Below are 19,430 nucleotides of genomic sequence, written 5' to 3'. Positions count from 1 at the left end.
TAGAATAATAACCATGATTAGAAGAAATAATATCCATACACTACAGTTGATTATACATTCATTCATTCAACTGGGTTACTATGAAGAACAAAGGTATTAATAGATGAACTACCATCACTAAGCAGATGACATATCGTTAACAGCCAATAGAGGGCAGCATAACACTAATGAATTCAAGGAGGTTTTTTCAAACAAAAGGCTCAACAGATAAATGAAACATATAGGTTTTTATTGCAAAAGCTAAATCTCATAACAAAGCTCACATGTACAGTCTTCATTGGCAAAGTAAAATATGTTTAAGTAAGTAAATATCTGCAATGAATTTAAAAACAGGATTAAAATGAATTACACTAATATATTAATGCTAATATCAGCTCAACTTTAAGCAGCCACACATTTTAAGTCAGCAGATAATTCCGCTCATCAGGGTAAAATGAACACTCTGGATTTTTACAGTGGCAACTCACACGCGAGAGAGAGAGAGAGAGAGAGAGACAGATAGAGAGAGAGAGAGAGAGAGAGAGAGAGAGAGAGAGAGAGAGAGAGAGAGAGAGAGAGAGAGAGAGAGAGAGAGAGAGAGAGAGAGAGAGAGAGAGAGAGAGAGAGAGAGAGAGAGAGAGAGACACAGAGATGTGTAAAAAAAATAGTAAAAGTAAAAAAGTAAAAGAGCCCAGAGTTTAAAACATTTGTGCACTTTAGCCCCTCCAAATGATCCAGAATGCCACCACAGCACGCTTGGTCTTCAACCAGCCAAAAATGTCACATATCTCCACCCTTCTCCGCTCCCTCCATTGGCTCTCAGTTACCGCCCGCACTGAGTACAAAACACTGACGTTGGCCTACAAAGCAACCAAAGGTATGATGACACGCCACATATCTTCAAAGCCTGATCCAGCAAATCAGCTAACACAGGTAAGCTGTCAGAACAGCTCTGTGGTGGGTAGAAAATTAATATAAGCCTATGAGATGTTCAGAATATAGAAATATGAACAAAGTCAGTCGGGATTGGGATGAGAATTCCCCACTTCAGAGTGGACGCTCGGCGCTCGTAAAGACAGTGATGTCACGGAAATGCGACTACTGTGTCTGTCTGCAGTCTACCCTCTGCTGTGTTAACATTATGGGTAACCCATAAAAGTGGCAAATTAAATGTGAAACACTTCAACTATTAAGAAAACAAGAAGATATGTTGACAAAGACACTCCATACATTTGGAAACATATTTTTGGCACTTGCCCTATAGCCTTGACGACCATGCAGGCTTATGCAAAGGTTAAAATGTAATTTAGGTAGCATGTTATGTAGACAGATACCAGGTCATTGTTGACCTGGCATCCTAGTGTGTATAGTTTCAATGTACATATTATTTATTATTATTTTTTATAGTTTTGACTGATGATAGGTTCCTGGTTTACCTATGATCATGATCTATGATTACTATTGCTATGCATTTTGATGTAATTAGCTCGTGTTTACCTTGCCTACTGTAAATAGCTCTGGATTAAGAGCGTCTGCTAAATGCCTAAATTGTAAATTGTAACAAGGTGTTTGAAACTGAAGGCTATTATTTTCACAGGGACAGTCGCCTAGAAGTTACTGAGTTTCCATAACAACCATGTTGCAGTAAAGCGGGTCTTGTGGTGGAGGAGGGCGGGTCTTCATCTTGTAGTAAATGTAGAATCCAACACACACCATGAGCAGGACGCACATTTCAGCCACTTTGAAGTAGACATACACACTCGGTCCTGGATGACAACACAACACAACACAATGGATGCAACATGAATAGACCATACATGGGCAACTGGCGGCCCGGGGGCCACATGCGGCCCCCACCTTCACTTAATGCAGCCCGCAGGTTAATATCAGAATACTGATATATTATTGATTTCAGCTGTTATGATTCCTAACATGTACATGGCCCGCTTTCATTACTTCAGTCTATATTAGTAGCTTAATGACTAGTACTACAATTCTATTGTCTTTTTTATGTCCAATATATTTGTATTTAAGTTCATAAAATTAACATAAGTATGACTAAATGCATTTGAAATTAAATAAAAATGTTACTTTTCAGGATTCCAATTGAAAAATAGCAAAAAATAATTCTGGATTCCAATTGAAAAATAGCAAATATAGCCGATCTACAAGCTCAAAACGCATCGCGGTGCGACGCGTTTTGAGCTTGTAGATCGGCTATTTTTGCTACTTCTGTGTGACATAGAATGGCAATATGCAATGTGGCCCTCTGGAGTGAGTGTGGAAATATAGTGGCCCTCTCCATCATCAGAGTTGCCCACCTATGAAGTTAAGTAGACTGATGAGGAGACTTGGTATAGTGGGTGTGGATCTGATCCACATCCTGTCTCCCCATGGTGAAGATGAGCGGGCCTGGGGAGTAAGTTGCAGGGCCCTTAAAGGACAACTTTAGTTTTTTACAACCAAGGTTTATGTTTTAGATTGTAATTAAAGTAAATAAAATATGAGTGTTAAAATGTTTAAATGTACTGCTTTCTATAGTTTTAGCAATTTTCGCGTTCTGTCAGATGGCTAAATATGTATTTTTTTACACAACAACCCGGTGTTTTCTTTATTATTATTTACAGTAGCTCTTCTAGCCCCCAATAACTCACATCTGGCCATCAAAGACCACAGGACCTTTTTTATTGTGTAAAAAAAGGCATATTTAGCCACCGGACAGAATGCCCCCGCCCACTGTAAAAAAATATTGCAAAAATTGCCAAAACTGTAGAAAGCAGTAAATTAAAAAAAAATAACACTCATCTTTTATTTACTTTAATTACAAGCTAAAATATAAACCTTGGTTGTAAAAAACTAAAGTTGTCCTTTAAAGGACAACTTAGTTTTTTTTACAACAAGGGTTATTTTATTAGTTTGTAATGATAATAATTAAAAGATGAGTGTTTAAAAAAAAATCATGTATTGCTTTGTATCGTTCTAGTGATTTCAGTGATTTTTAACTGGGGGGCGGGGGCATTCGGTCCATTGGTAAATAGTCATGAACGCAGCCTTTGATTTCCGTGAAACTTTGTACACATATCCCCACTAGGACAAGGAAGAAATGCCACCCCACATTTTTCAAATCAGCCTCATGGTGGCGCTGTAACAGGCATATTCACGTTTTGGCCTATACGGTTCAAGAGTTATAGGCCAAAGGTTAATCTGCCTGCCTATATATAGTGGCTCAGTTTATCGTGCCACTAGTGTTTATGCAGACGTACTAGTCTAATAATTAAAATGTGTAGCACACTAGCATAGACACTATGGCACATTATAAGTCAATTAGCCAAAATGTCTGTCACAAGCTGGCATGGTGATGACCCCTGCACACAGGTTACACTGCATGCCACACAGGTTACAGGTACATGGGTATCCCCGTTTCCTTACGTATCTTGTAGACCAGGCCCATTGCCAGTTGCTTTACGCTGTCCTCTACCCTGAGCCATCCCACCCTAGCATAATGAGCAGGGGTTATGTGCGTTCTGGGCCGTGAGGCTAGGTAGTAATCTGAGCAGTTTGTTTTGAGAGGTCTACAGCTTTGTTTTTTAATGCCTTTGTGGTGCCTTCCATTCAGCTCACAACCCAGACATCATCACTGAAATGTCCAGCCAGCTCTGTGCAGTTGTGGAGAAGTAAACATTCCTGTCCATGAGATGTGCAATATAAATAAATGTGACCTAACATGACTTGTAGGTTAGGTTATTATACGGGTTAAACTGTCAACATTCTTAGGGCTTATACTGTAAATCATTATCACTCATATTTTTTAACTACTATACAAAGTATGTGAACTTTATACGTCTGGTTTTAACAAGATACACTAGGTTTATGCTTACCTAAAAATATATATATTGTATAAAGGGCAGGAAAATAGCAAATTATGTTGTCAGTACTCACTATGCAACACTTTTAATAACAGCAGAAGGAAATGGACACATTTACAGTATCAGACATGTGGGTGTGAAGTCTAGTTTACAATATACAGTAGGACATTATGGAAGCCACGATCAAAAGTGTGAACTTGTTACCAGTGGAGGGAAAAGTACTCAAATGTTTTACTTAAGTATAGTAAAGTATCAATACTGCAATGTAGAAGTAGCCTGCTCCGTTACAAGAAAAAGTCCTGAATTCAAAATTTACTTGAGTAAAAGTACAAAAGTATTTTGGTACTTAAAGTACCAAAAGAAAAAGTACTAAAATGTTTGAAAATAGCAGATCTACAGGCTCGCGACGCGTTGTGAGCTTGTAGAGCTGTTATTTTCATAGTAAACGTAGAATCCAACACACACCATGAGCAGGACGCACATTTCAGCCACTTTGAAGTAGAGATACACACTTTTCCCAAGTCATCAGGGAAACTATGTACACTTTTGCTTGAATGGGTCTGCATCAGGGATGCACCGATATATCGGCTGCATATCGGTATCGGACGATATATGCCACTAGCAGTCAACATCGGTATCGGCAAAAAAATATAATTAAAAAAAAAACGTTTTTTTTTGGGGTGGGGCGGGTGTTATTTTTTTGCTGGTTAAAGTTACAGGAGTTAGGATGCAATTATGTTGTGTTTCTGCAGATTCTGAACAGTTATTGCTTATAATGAAGACATATTTGTTTCCCTGGCACAAAAGGGGGAAATAACACAAAAAACAAAATAAACAAATATCGGTACCGGCTATCGGATAAATTATTATATATAATAAAAAAAAAAATAGTGTAAATAAAATAAATGAATCACTGTTGTATTAAAAGTTGCTGAAAGCTATAATTCAGACAAGCAGTTGGTTTTTGAGATGCAGCTTTCTTAAAGGCAGACGGGAAGTTTGTGGTTTCCTCAAGACGTGCCAGACACACGGCAGACATGAATACCAGTGGCCTACACCATTTCGTCAATGTATGTTGTGACCCGTTGCTATGGTGTCAGCTGCAACGTTTTGACTTTTGGGGAAGCAAGCCCACATTAGGTTTGCCGGATGTAATCAAAATGTATAACTACTGTATAATTCTGTTCTGACGGGTTGGTTGGTAGATGAGCCTGGTGTGCGTATATATGAGGTGTCACATTGTTCCCCCGACTTACGATCGGGGCGAGGGACATAGCCTTGTACGAGAGAGAGAGCCCTGTATACCAGTGGTTCTCAAACGTTTTCGTGCCAAGGACCCCCAAATAGACACTTATTAGCCCGCGGACCCCCATTTGAAAAGATAAGCCAGGGACCCTCATAATAGAAGATTTGTACGGCTCTCTAGCAGTGATTTTCAACCATTTTAATTTCAAGAACCCCCCCCAGTTTGACATGCATTAGGGCTACGGACCCCCATTTAATGGCATGTATGTCTCTGGGACCCCGATTTATATTGGAAAATCAATGTTAATTTAACTCTGAGAGTGTACAAATGGAACCAAATGGACCCGTTAGGGTCCATTCCATTTGTACACTCTCAGAGTTACAGACCCATAAGGGTCCATTTGGTCCCTATCCATCATTTAGCTGGGGACCCCCTGGAACCCCCTTAAGTACCCCTGGGGGTCCTCGGACCCCACTTTGAGAACCAATGCTGTATACTATGGGGCTCTCTCCTTTTAGTTCGACTTGGTGCAGCGAAGTTGCGGTCAGCGATGTTGAATTTTGCTGTATTTAGTTGGAATCTTGGCATGCCCATAATCTAGTTAAATAAACAGTAGCCCATTGGCATGGCAATAACGGATGGATTTCCAGATTTAACAATTATAGGCAAGGCCATTTCATGGTTCAATAATTGTCTGGGGATGTTTTGTCTATAACTGTGATAGATTCATAGATTGATGAATTGTAGATTAGAGCTTGGGGGTCTGTTTTCTGTTTTACCAGAAATTATATATTTAATACTATTGTCCTTAGACCCTATATTACCTTGAGTTTTAAATAAAAAACCCTTTTCTACGAGAGAAGTCGTAAGAGGTTTTGTAATTATTCCATGGACCTGTGGGTTCAACTTCCTCTCGTGGCCCAAGGGCGAGTGTGTGCAATAGCCCGAATACTGCTTATTCGCAGGTCGTGACAAGACACACGTACTGTGACAACACAATACAACATCAACTTCATATGCAACAACTCCACTGAAAATATACATTTTACACCATTATTATTATTATGCTTTATTTTTCTAAATTTAGAATAGCTAAAATAAATGCCTTTTCTCCCCCCATTTAGTCATTATTATTATATCGAGTGACATTCGAACATTGCAAACTTTGCAAATAACTTTATTTTGCACGTGTCGGTTTTGGGAAATAGACCGAGGGAGAACAAACAGAGGGAGAACAAGTAACCCCTCCGTGTGTGTCTGTCTGTCTGTACAGTGCTGCTACTGTGTGTGTGTGTGTGTGTGTGTGTGTGTGTGTGTGTGTGTGTGTGTGTGTGTGTGTGTGTGTGTGTGTGTGTGTGTGTGTGTGTGTGTGTGTGTGTGTGTGTGTGTGTGTGTGTGTGTGTCTCTGTCTGTCTGTCTGTCTGTCTGTCTGTCTGTCTGTCTGTCTGTCTGTCCAGTGCTGCTACTGTTTTTGTGTGTGTGTGTGTGACTATGTGTGTGAACTCTCACCGGGTGTTGGTGTTGTTGGTGTTGCCGTCATTGCTGTTGCTGCCGTCATTGTTGTTGGCGTACATGAGGTGTCATTGTCAAACACCCACTGTGGAGGCATCTGTGTCCCATTGGACGACACACAGCTGATGAATCTGAAGCCTTGAGACAAACATGGTGGGCAAATGTAAATGTAAAATGGTTCATTTATATAGTGCTTTACAATGTGCCTTACGTTCACACGCAGACGGCATGCAACCCTAACCCTAATAGGGGTTCAGTATCTTAGGGTTCTCCCTATGAACCTATAGGAAGACTGAGCCAGGGATCAAACCGGGAAGAGCGGCCACTCTACCTCCTGAGCCACTGCCTCCAAATGTAAGCAAACAACTGGATTTAATGAGTCAGTGTTGTCATGATCTTTACAGCTGTATCGGAGTGGGTAGAGACTGTCTGCTAACCAGAAGGTCGCTGTCTCTACACCGGTCTGCCCAGTCTATGCGTCCCTGAGCAAGGCACTTTAACCCTATAAGTGCTGTATTAATACCAGTTATTAATACAGCACTTATAGTTAGGATGGGTTAAATGCAGAGGAGAAACTTCACCTATGCACACATGTATTGTACCAAATAACAACAAGGGGACTACATTATTATTAATATTAATTAATGATTAATTTGATTAAGAATAATGAATTCATTGTTACATTTAATTAATTGATTAATTGGTTAATTGATTAATGAATTAATTAATTAATGTTGATCAGCTTCATGGTCAATAATAATGTTCAGTCTCACCTGGACATGGTGAGATGTTCTGAAAAGCAACGTCACTGCTGACACTGTCGTAGACCAGGCAGGCCAGGAGTCCAGATGTGCCCAGTGTCACAGTGATGTTCTGTGTGTCATGGTGTCCAGAGAGGAGCCGCTCGTCCGTCAGGGTTTGTCCGTCCAGAGTCCATCTGTACTGGACTCTGTCCCCTTCACAGGAGCAGGACACCCTCATCTGTCCTTGGGACAGACACTCAGAGGACAGCTTGGGAGGAGACACTGGAGCTGGAGGACACACAGTGAACCCATTAACCCTTGCATTGTGTGCATACATTTTTTTACTTCTTTGCCGGGTCATATTTGACCCTTAACACCACAGATGTCACTTTCTTTTTATAGAGAGGGAAATCTTTGCTTCTGGGGGCCCCTGGAACAACATATTTTGAGATGGGGGGGGTCTGCCGACAAATGCATATCATTTTGGGGGTCCTTGGCTTGACATGAAAAACGTCTGAGAACCACTGATATTATATTAAACGGTTAGGATTTAGAAGACATTTGTAGAATCTCCAGAAGCAAAGATTTGAGTTACAAATGTTCGCTTTAAAAAATACATACATAAGAATATGATTAGTAGATATAAGAGTGAATATGATTATATGATAGTGAATATGAACAATGTGTTAAATAGTGAATAAAGCAGCTTCTCACCATGAGACAGTCCAACGGTCACCATCATGATCAGTAGAACAAACACAGTCTCCATGTGGTCTGGTTGGATGTTTGGAGGATGGAGAGGAGAGGAGGCCAGAGATTAGAGATCAGAGGTCGAGGGTAGAGAGATGTGTCGATGATGACTCTGAGAAGCTTCACATCGACTGATAGATTCAACATGGAGCCAAACGCCCCGTGAGACACAGCCTACAGAGAAACCAAGATAAACACAAGAAGTAAGAGGAAGTGTAACTTCCTCTTTCTTTTATGAAGAAAATATGTAAATGCTGTCTGGTGTTTTTTTTCTGCTGAGGAGGCAGACACGCTTCTTCCTTTCCTACAGTACACAATAATTAATAGTAAACGAGTGGATTTTTAAAACTATTTTTAAAAAACATTTTCACATAGTTCAACTAGCCGATCTACATCGACACGTTGTGAGCTTGTAGATTGGCTATTTGAACTATTTGAAAATGTTTTTAAAAATAGTAAAAAATGGCAAAGAAGTTTAGGGATAATGCCTGGGTAAGGCACCAGCGAAAATAGGGCCCATATGTTTTGTTGTTTACACCGGTTGATGATTATCGTCCTATTGCCATTGAAGTGAAGTACTTCTGCATCAGCACGGTGCTTTGTATTGCTCTTCTCTCCACTATTGTCATGTGAGGTGTCCAGAAGCTGCGGCTCGTCTGGTGTTCAACCGCCCCAAGTTCTCCCACACAACCATCCTTCTCCATTCTCTACACTGGCTCCCCGTAGTGGCTCGGATCCAGTTTAAAACCCTGGTGCTAACCTATAGGGCAGTGAAAGGAACAGCTCCTTCTTACCTCCAGGTTATGGTCGATACTTACACCCCTGCCCGACCACTTCGGTCTGCCACCTCGGGGCGACTAGTTGCCTCGTCCCTCAAGGGTCCTTCTGGTCGATCTACACGGTCACAGCTTTTTTCTGTTCTCGCCCCACAGTGGTGGAATGAACTCCCCACTGATGTCAGGACAGCAGAGTCACTGCCCATCTTTCGCCGCAGGCTGAAAACCAACCTCTTCAGGAAACACTACCCTTCCTCTATGCGTGGCCTACTTGTTGTCAATTAGTTGTACGAGCTCTTGTTTTATTGAATCTCGTTTATTTGATACACTGATTTGTTTTAGCTCTTGCTCATTTGATTTTCCTATATGTCTCATCTGTTTAAGAAAGTAAGTATAGCTGATATCTTGCACTTTTACCTTAGTGCTAGGCATACTCTTAGTTGCTTGTTTTAGAAGAGAATGCACTTAAGACTTCTGGTGATTAGTACTTTTCTTGCCTAAATGCACTTACTGTAAGTTGCTTTGGATAAAAACGTCTGCTAAATGACTGTAATGTAATAATGTAATGTAATGTAATGTAATGTATCACCTGAGCTGTGGTCAAATGGACTTCCATGACAACCCCCCCCCCATACATACCTTTAATTTCCATTTGGTTCTTTCCTAATTGTCAAAAACATAGCTGGGGACCCTCTGGAACGCCCTCAAACTAGCCTGGCATTGTCCAGACTGATAACGTGGATTCAGTCTCACGTTCCTCCTCCACGGTATCAGTCTGGATTTCGGCCCATAGGGAGCGAGTATGAGAAATCAGAAAATGATCGGGCCAATCAGTGACTGCGTTTCAACTGCTGTCCGTACAACAGTGAAAAACATCAAAATAATTTTCTGATTTCTCATACTCGCTTCCTGTGGGGAATGGGCCCAAGTCCAGACTGATACCGGGGAGGAACGTGAGAGTGAATCCACGTTATCAGTCCGGCCAATGCCAGGCTACCCTCAAACACCCCCTAGCCCCACTTTCAGAACCACTAATTAAAATAAAATACACAACCAATACCCTTCACAAGCTTCTTCCTTTCATACAGTACACAGTACTTGATAGTAAACGTGTGTGTTACAGCAGAGATAGAAAGGTAACATGACAAATACATTCACAGTGAATTCCTTCAACGTCTGGAATGTAGCACATCCAGTCTGTCCTCGCAGAGGAGGAGAAGGTTTTCAGTCCGGAATTCAAAATTGACTTGAGTAAAAGTACAAAAGTATTGGCATCAAAATATATTTAAGTACAAAAGTAAGAGTAGTCATTATGCAGAATGTCCCATTTCAAGTTTTCATAACATATGAAAACCTTTTGAAAATAGCCAGAATATGCAGGGCTGACGTGGTTAATGTCAATGTTTTGAAATAATAATACAAATCTACAGGGTAACTAGTAACTGAAGTTTTCAAACAGTTGTAGTGGAGTAAAAGTATAATATTTGCCTCTGAGATGTAGTGGAGTACAAGTAAGTGCTGAAAATTGTAAGTAGTCCAGTAAAGTAAAAGTACTTCAAAATTATACTTAAGTACAGTACTTGAGTAAATGTACTTAGTTACTTTCCATCACTGCTGTGAACACAATAATGAATACGGTACAACGTCTGGAATGTAGCACATCCAGTCTGTCCTCACAGAGGAGGGGAAGGGAGGGTGTTGTTTATACTGTACACAGTAATTATGTCCTATTGTCTTTGAAGTGAAGTACTTCTGCATTGGTACGGTGCTTTGTTTTCCACTTCTCTCACTGATGGGTGAGTTGGGATATATAGCGCTGAGCACACTGGCCAATACAAACTAATATGTGAGTGCGCTCCTGGTGCGCATTCCCGAACGCACCCTTTGTCATCTGAGGTGCCAGCTGAGCTGATCCTTCATTCTCCTCTTATTAACGCACTGGAAGGATGATTGTCACTGAGTTTTAGGAGTTCAGGTAGGATTCAATGTTTCAATTCCTTCTTCCTGGAAACTATACTTGTGACTTTTCCAGGGGTCATCAATATGTCCGTACACGGACAAATGTGTACGGCAAATTTACTGAGTCTCCAGGTTTTCTTCAGAATATGTATGACTCTGATTTACTATGACACTATACAGTAAGTACTAGTGGTTCTTGCTTTATTTGCAAGGACCACCATAACTCTGAGAGTGTACAAACTCCGCCATAACCACCATAACTCTGAGTGTGTAAAAAAACTCCACCATAACCACCATAACTCTGAGAGTGTACAAACTCCACCATAACCACCATAACTCTGAGAGTGTACAAATGGAACCAAATGGACCCGTAAGGGTCCATTTGGTTCCATTTGGTTACAGACCTGTTATAAGGTCATTCTGGGCTAGTTCTTTAATATCGTTGTCCACTCATTTTGTATGTCCGTGGCAAAAAAATATATTTTTACCAAAATGTCCACCACAAGCCAGCATGGTGTTGACCCTTGGAATTGGACTTATCTGTTTTATATATAGGCTGCAGTATTGTTAGTTGTAAAAACAAAAACAAAATGAATTCCTAGTGTCTTCATACACTGTTCTCTCTGCACTCTATTGACCTTGTTTGCTGTCTAGAGTTCATGCTTTCTCTCCTTATTCCATCTCTCACTTACAGTAAGTCTCTCTGGATAAGAGCATCTGCTAAATGCCTAAATTGTAAAATGTGAAAATAATAAAAAAAGAAAAAGGTCTCCGCCAGGTCAGGTAGGTTATTGTGGGCCTGCAATGTTCAGAATTTGTCAATCAGGATGGAATATAAAAAATCGGACGGAACCATCTTGATCACTTGACTATAGAGATAATGTGTAGGCCTACTATTTGCATGATGTTTGGACAAAATGTGTAGGAGTAACACAAAAAAGAAAAATCGGCCTCCTGGTGGCGCTATAATAGGGCAATGTTAAAAGGGTGGCGTTTGTTCTTCAAACGTAGTGCGAATGAGCGTACAAAGTTCCACCGCAAACGGACGCTGCGTTCATGATTTGCGGCATTTTGTTCAAAACGGGCCACTCCTGCAAACTTTAGATGTCGATGTTAGCCAATCAGGATGGAATATGAAAAATCAAACAGATCCATCTTGATCACATGACTATAGAGATCATGTGTACCGATTTGCGTGAAATTTGGATCAAATATGAAAGCTTAATCTCAGAATATGTGTTTTACATAAGTCGGCCTCCTGGTGGCGCTATAAAAGGCTAATGTGAAAAATGCAGGGCAGATGTTTTTCCTTGGCCTCTAGGGAGTATGCGTGCAAAGTTTCACGCCGATCGGTGCAGTCACAGTTAAAAACGCAAATCGGCCTTTTATAGCGCCACCATGAGGCTGATTTGAACATGTTCAAGTGGCATTTCTTCCTCGGCCTAGTGGGAATGTGCGTGTGAAATTTCACGGAAATCGCAAGCTGCGTTCATGAATTGAGGCATTTAGTTCAAAATGGACCAATCCTGCAAATTTTGGAAGCCGACCATAGCCAATCAGGATGGAATATGGAAAATCAGACAGATCCGTGTTGATCACATGACTATAGAGATACTGTGTACCTATTTGCGTGATGTTTGGATAAAATTTGTAGGAGTAATATCAAAAAATGGGTTTTGCACAAATCGGCCTCCTGGTGGCGCTATAACAAGGCCATGTAAAAACATTGGGGCAGAGGTTCTGAATTGGCATCCAGGGCGTGTGTGTGCACAGTTTCGCAGCGATCAGGCCAACGGTGCCGGGGATTAGCGGTTCACAGACGGACACACAGACGGACACACACACGGACACACGGACGGACAGGGGGTAAAACATACTCTCTCGCTATGCCTTTCGGCCTGGCGGAGAAAATAATAATAATACTAAAAAGGGAAACAGGTAGTAACACACAGGGATAAGGAATAAAAGTATGAAGAGTATAAAGAGTATGAAATTATGTATTGATTTGGTATTAGGATATATTTGATAAGGATGAAACATTAACTTCAATATAAACGGTAAAGTTGATATCGTTTTTGATAAACCTGTAGGAGCCATGAATTTGTTTGTTGCAATCAATGGGTTTATTGTTATTATGATGATTATGTTTGGTTATGTTGATTGTTAATCTTTGGGGTACGTGGGTGATTGAGTGAAGGGAATAGGGGCGATCACATGGTTACCTCAAAAGCATCACCTGTTCACCTGCTGAGAACAGAGAGAGAGGGTGTTGGAAGCCGTATTATTTGTTGACTGCTTCATTCACTCTATTTGTTTTGCTTTATTTTGATCGCTGTGATTATGTTGCTATAAGTTTGAGCACCCTTTAACTAACCCCTTAAAACACATTGTTTGAACCCAGCGAATCCTTTTGTTAAGCGGAGCGCGTCGGACAATTTACAATCTCATCACCTCTCAGTGACTTATTTAGTTTGGTCTCATGCAGTCGCATACATAACCTTTGGAGAGTCTTTCACTGTACAGCTTCATTTTAAAGTTTCAATCTGACTGGATAATATATTTTTACATATTTTCTAAGTTATTGTTATAGTTTCTTTGATTGCGGAATACAGAGTGATCTACCGTATAAATTAAAGATCAAATAAAAGGTTACATGTCGTCAGCTCCTCATGACACTGGCCATATCTGGTAAAATGGCCCATCTCCTAATTGAAAAGGATCATGCTGTTCCCTCCCCTTTTAGTATAAAGGCCTAACTCCCTAGTGTGACTTACTGTAGGCCAAAATAGGCAATTATTTTGACCTAAGTCACATGGTTTTGTGACTTAGGCCAAAGAAATTGCCAAAAAAAGTGCCTAAATCAGTAAATCATTTTCAGATTCAGATTTAAACCTATTTAAATCTCTTATGTTACATAACTGACAGACAGTGTTATTTTTATTGTAATAGTCATAATTTGTTATAAACGTTTTGGGTGAAATGAGAAATATCATATAGTTTTGTTTTGAAAAAGAAATGTGTACTGTAACTGTTTTACTGTTGTATCCTCTTTAGATCATCAATGCTGAACAGTGTTGTCACCAACCAGTGTCCACAGCAGAATTACTCCACCAAAAGTACCTGACAGTTGACCCTGAAGACAGCCATGATGCTACAGACAGGAAGCTGCCATTGTTTCTCCTTCTTCTTTCTGTTGTTCACGCTTCATCTTAATCCTATACTGGCTTACTTCCTGAAAAACTGCACTGTTCTTTACTCTGACAATGTCACTGCTGGTGTTTCAGTGGAATGCAACAGTCGTCACCTCCTTAGCGTACCAGACGACATTCCCAGAGAGGTTATATCATTAACACTTGAAGCTAATGTCATTCAAAGGATAAACAAGGAAGATTTTTACAATCTGCTGAGTCTCAGATATTTGGAACTGATGGAAAATTGTATAACTCATGTAGATGACGGTGCTTTTGTCCCTTTGGTGCATCTTAAAGAGCTCCATATGAACCAAAACAAACTAACAACACTGACAGACAATATGTTTCAGGGACTGTCTAACCTCTTGATACTGAGCTTGGATGCAAACAATATCACATCCATCAACCCTGCTGCCTTCCAGTCACTCACCAGCTTACAGGAACTAAGTCTGACGTCCAACCAGATACACCAAATGACAGATATCATCACCGTCTTGCAACTACCACGCTTACAGAGGCTGAACATCTCAATTTACGAATTAGAGTCTTTTCAGTCAAAAGATCTGCCATTAAACGTGTCCTCTGAGCTCAGGGAGTTGAGAATTAGTTCTGGTTCGATAAAAAGGTTCAGCATCACAACAGCTGTGTTTCCACATCTTTGGTTAATCGACCTGTCATTATGTTGTAACACATCTGGATGGGAGTGGGACATACCAAACAAGTATTTTCTCAGGAATATAACTAAGGTGTATTTTTATGGTCCTTATATGTCTTTTAACTCCATCAGAAAGTCTCTACAGAGCCTCGATTCACTAGAAAATCTACACCTGCGTTATATGGAGAAGTGGATAGACAGAGGTCTCTTACATAATGCCTGTCAAATACCCACAATGAGGAAACTTTACATACGCTTTAACAGCATTGCCAACATAAGCCAAACACTGTCACCTTGTACTCGACTAACCTACCTGGACCTAGCATTTAATGAGCTGACTGAACTATCTAAGGATTCAATAATACACATGAAGCAACTGAGTTATTTGAACCTTGCCGGTAACCACCTTCTAAAAGTGCCAGATGTTGTTAATTATCTCCCCATGCTTCAAAACCTAAGCCTGCATCATAATAAAATTAATAATTTAAGCTGCTCAGACTTCTTAAATGTAACCAGACTCACACACCTTAATCTAGATAACAACCACATCATTGAACTCAAACAGTGTGTTTTTCAACATCTTAATGAATTAAAGGTTCTAACTATGAGTGCCAATCGCATCTGGATGTTTGGCGATGCATTCAAGATTGGTCTACAGAAACTAGAATTATTGGATTTCAGTTGGAATCAAATTTCATTCCTCGGGAAGGGGGTTTTCACAAATCTGAAATCGCTCAAACACTTAGTCCTTGAATCAGAGGCACTGTACAAGTGGGACAGCTCTGCTGTAGAAGGTCTGGATGAACTTGAAACTCTTAGTCTAAGTGTTCATTTAGTTGATAGAATCATATCATTATTTTATTTACCGTCACTGAAGAACCTGAAGAGCCTTAAAATACAATGCAATCAGCAATTATTTACTCCTAACATATCAAACATCATATTTAAAAACACACCAAGCCTAGAAGCTCTCGATCTCTCCAACAATAAACTTAAGTCCCTGGACTTCCTGGAACAAGTAAACCTGACTCGACTCTCTCGGCTGGACCTGAAACAGAATGAGTTGGCGGTGATCAATGTCTCCGTGTTCAGTTTTTTCCCTGCTCTCAGGTATATTAACATGGCTGACAACCCTTTCACATGTGATTGCTCTAATGCTGACTTCCAGCAGTGGATGCAGAACAACAACCAAACGCAGGTAGTTGACACTCACCGCTATACTTGTCCATATCCTCAGGAAAAAAGGTTTCTGGACTTTGACTATCATTCCTGTTGGGTGGACACTAGCTTCATCTGCTACATTTCCTCCACTTGTGTGATTGTGCTAACTCTGCTCACATCCTTCGCCTACAACTTCCTGAGGTTGCATCTTCTCTATACCTACTACCTCTTCCTGGCCTTCCTTCATGATGCCAAGGAAAGAAAGAGGGGGTCTCCTCAGTGCTACGATGCCTTCATCTCCTACAACGTTCACGATGAGCTCTGGGTTTGCAGAGAAATGCTTCCAGTGCTGGAGGGAGAGCAGGGCTGGAGACTCTGTCTGCACCACCGAGACTTCCTACCAGGTACAAACATCTCTCTATCTCTAAGTAATACTGTATTTATATAAATATATCTGTCTTTCTTTCATCAACAGTTGTAAGCAGGTAGAGACCTCTCTCTGTCTGAAAACCGGTGTTGTCTTTAATGGTATTATTATTACAGTGTGTGGAACTATATGTCTGTCTGTCTCTCAAGAAGTGAAATAGTTTTGAATCGGGTTTGAATAATGTTTGTATTGTTTGTTTCCAGGTAAACCCATCATAGAGAACATTACAGATGCCATCTATGGCAGCAGAAAGACCATCTGTGTGATCAGCCATCATTACCTGGAGAGTGAATGGTGCTCTAGAGAGATCCAGATGGCCAGGTGGGGGCAGTATTGCAGATGTTACAGCTACAGTGGCAGCATTATAGCCCCATTCATATTTTAATTTATACATTTAAAGATAATTAGTCCCTTTTATTTATTTATACCCTTTAGTCCCCCTGTTTTTCTTTAGGTATTGGTCAGTGTACATTTGCACATACGTGACATTTGTGACCCAGGGCAAAAACATCACAATTCCGGCCACTTTACAGGAGAATGACATGTAATTAGATTTTAGTCACATGTGTGTTAAGCACAGATTCAGAATGTTGAAATAGAATTTTAACTCATTAATCTAAGAGTGAGAATTGTAACTGACATGTTAATATGAACATAATGCATAAATATGCATCATATGTCATGTTAATATGAATATAATGCATAAATATGCATCATAAGTCATGTTATATGAATATAATGCATAAATATGCATCATAATGTCAGACACATTCCTCCATCATTTCACTGGGTGGGATTATAAACCACTGCTGTTAAATCATGTCAGCTGATGGTGTAAAGAAGTGGTTCTCAAAGTGGGGTCCGGGGACCCCCAGGGGTCCTTGAGGGGGTTCCAGGGGGTCCCCAGCAAAATGTGTTAACCCATTAAGACCTGGAACTTTGTCCTTTTTTTTTTTTAGCTAAAAAAAAAGCATTCTTTTACACTTTGGGCTATTCAAAAATAGCAGATATACAAGCTCATAGCGCGGCACCGAGTGCCGCGCTATGAGCTTGTAGATCTGCTATTTTTGAAAAATCGTGAAAATGTGTGAAAATCTTTTAATATATATCGTTTTAAAGCGAACATTTTTAACTCAAATCTTTGCTTCTGGGGGTCCCTGGAACAAAATATTTTGATGGGGGTCTGCGGCCAAATACATATAATTTTGGGGGTCCTTGACATGAAAAAGATTGAGCACCACTGATATAGAAACAAACGTTTTTCAGAAATCTGTTGAGATTTAGGAGACGTGTAGAATCGGCTTCAGGTCTCAATGGGTTAACATACAGTAGCATGATAATCAGTAAACCCTACAGTACAGTACAGGCTTTGAGAAGCACTGCTGCATGGGGAACCATGTTGGCTAAAACTCAGAGCTGTTGAAGATAAACTCTCTGCCCTGTGGCTCTTGGTCACTATAAATAAAACTGTCCATACAACTTGACTGAGTGTAAATGTCCTCTGGTCTCCTGTGTGCAGCTACCGTCTGTTTGATGAACAGAAGGACGTATTGATCCTGGTGTTTCTGGAGGACATTCCAGCCCACCAGTTGTCTCCCTACTATCACATGAGGAGGCTGGTGAAGAGACACACCTACCTGAGCTGGTCCCAGGCTGGACAGCACCCTGGACTGTTCTGGCAGAACCTACGCAGAGCTCTGGACACACCTCACACTGACCTGTCCTCCTGAACCCCCTGAGACCACCAGCATGCCTGTTCTGGAGGGACATGGACCCACAACCTGTCAAAACAAATGCATTACTGTCTGGTTCATTTGTGTATTAGGCAGTGGTGTAAGGTAACTAAGTACATGTACTCAAGTACTGTACTTAAGTACAATTTAGACATTTTTGACCAATTTTCAATACTTTTACTTCTACTCCACTACATTTCAGAGGCAAATATTGTACTTTTACTCCACTACAATTATTTGAACACTTTAGATACTAGTTACTTTGTAGATTTTGATTATTATTACAAAACATACATTAACGACTTCAGCTCTACATTTTCGGCCATTTGAAAATAGACGATTTTCAAAGGAATATTAGGAATTTTATACATTTGAAAACTTATGAAATGGGACATTCTGCCTAACGAGTACTTTTACTTTTGGTACTTTAAGTACATTTTGATGGCAATACTTTGGTACTTTTTTTTTTGTAACAGAGTATTTCTATATTGCAGTATTGGTACATTTACTTAAGTAAAGCAATTGATTACTTTTTTCACCACTGGTAATAGGTACTGTACATTATTATGTTATTTTCATAACCTCTTTACAATGAATGGATATTACAACAAACATGTCAAAAACAGAATGTTGGCGAGTGAATTCTGTCATGGCTATGGGGTGAGAGGAATATATGACCATATATTGAGACTGTAAGTGAAATATCACTTCGTACCATGTCTGCATTTCCGTCACCCTGTGAACTCTCAGAAGCACCCGGCTCGCCAAGACGTATTTCTGCATTTTTAGGGTGCTTCCTCTTTCACTGTTTGTCACCCCATGTTATATCTGAGGAGAAGCTGAGCTGTGGTCACATGTGTGGTCAAAAGTAGACTTCATTCCTGTCTGAGTAAAACACTGGAAGGATGGTTGTCACTGACGTTTAGGAGTTCAGGTAGGATTCAATATAATTCCTTTATCCTGGAAAGTATTATTCATTGTGACTTTTCTGTGTTATATCTTATGTAATAGGGATGATGTATTTGCTATGTTAAAGGGCTGAACCAGTTTTTTTTTATTTTTACTTCTAGCTTGACAGTCTTTGTATGTATACTGTATATATAGGCTAAATGTATCCAGGCTTATCTTATGTTAGATCTCGTAATTCACAGCCGTTCATATTGAAACACTGTGGAAAAACACTACAATAATTTGAAAACAACAGCGTAATCAAAAACGACTATAGTATAACTCTAGTACAGTGGTTTTCAACCAGTGGTCCGGGGACCACCAGTGATCCTTGAGGGAGTTCCAGGGGGTCCCCAGCTAAATGATGGATAGGAACCAAATGGACCCTTATGGGTCTGTAACTCTGAGAGTGTACAAATGGAACCAAACACTCTCAGAGTTAAATTAACATTGATTTTATAATATAAATTGGGGTCCCAGAGAT

The 19,430-nt window shown here is 40.2% G+C and overlaps 2 protein-coding genes across 2 annotated transcripts; one reads left to right on the top strand and one right to left on the bottom strand.

The window, feature by feature from the left end:
* Positions 1-266: 266 nt before the first annotated feature.
* LOC311065294 (uncharacterized protein) lies at positions 267-8,257 on the bottom strand. The gene is made up of 4 exons (XM_084085552.1): positions 8,061-8,257; positions 7,377-7,634; positions 6,601-6,741; positions 267-1,745 (listed from the first exon to the last, which is right to left on the bottom strand). Exons 1-4 carry the CDS (start codon positions 8,113-8,115, stop codon positions 1,594-1,596), a joined length of 606 nt encoding a protein of 201 aa, XP_083941678.1. The 5' UTR covers positions 8,116-8,257; the 3' UTR covers positions 267-1,593.
* Positions 8,258-14,926: 6,669 nt separating this feature from the next.
* Positions 14,927-18,287, top strand: LOC311065290 (toll-like receptor 1). Its single transcript, XM_084085547.1, has 3 exons — positions 14,927-16,242; positions 16,469-16,586; positions 17,785-18,287. Exons 1-3 carry the CDS (start codon positions 15,045-15,047, stop codon positions 17,993-17,995), a joined length of 1,527 nt encoding a protein of 508 aa, XP_083941673.1. The 5' UTR covers positions 14,927-15,044; the 3' UTR covers positions 17,996-18,287.
* Positions 18,288-19,430: the final 1,143 nt, after the last annotated feature.

This window comes from Gymnoscopelus microlampas (genome assembly GCF_963454915.1).
Source record: "Gymnoscopelus microlampas genome assembly, chromosome: 18".
Taxonomy (NCBI): Eukaryota; Metazoa; Chordata; class Actinopteri; order Myctophiformes; family Myctophidae; genus Gymnoscopelus; species Gymnoscopelus microlampas.
This window is presented reverse-complemented; position numbering and strand designations above follow the sequence as displayed.

Coding starts and splice junctions, on each gene's coding strand:
- LOC311065294 (XM_084085552.1), bottom strand. CDS start 8,115: ATGGAGACTGTGTTTGTTCTACTGATCATGATGGTGACCGTTGGACTG. Junction 6,742..7,376: donor GAACATCTCACCATGTCCAG/GTGAGACTGAAC, acceptor GTTTGTCTCAAG/GCTTCAGATTCATCAGCTGT. Junction 1,746..6,600: donor ACCAACAACACCAACACCCG/GTGAGAGTTCAC, acceptor GTTGTCATCCAG/GACCGAGTGTGTATGTCTAC.
- LOC311065290 (XM_084085547.1), top strand. CDS start 15,045: ATGAAGCAACTGAGTTATTTGAACCTTGCCGGTAACCACCTTCTAAAA. Junction 16,243..16,468: donor CCACCGAGACTTCCTACCAG/GTACAAACATCT, acceptor GTTTGTTTCCAG/GTAAACCCATCATAGAGAAC. Junction 16,587..17,784: donor AGAGAGATCCAGATGGCCAG/GTGGGGGCAGTA, acceptor TCCTGTGTGCAG/CTACCGTCTGTTTGATGAAC.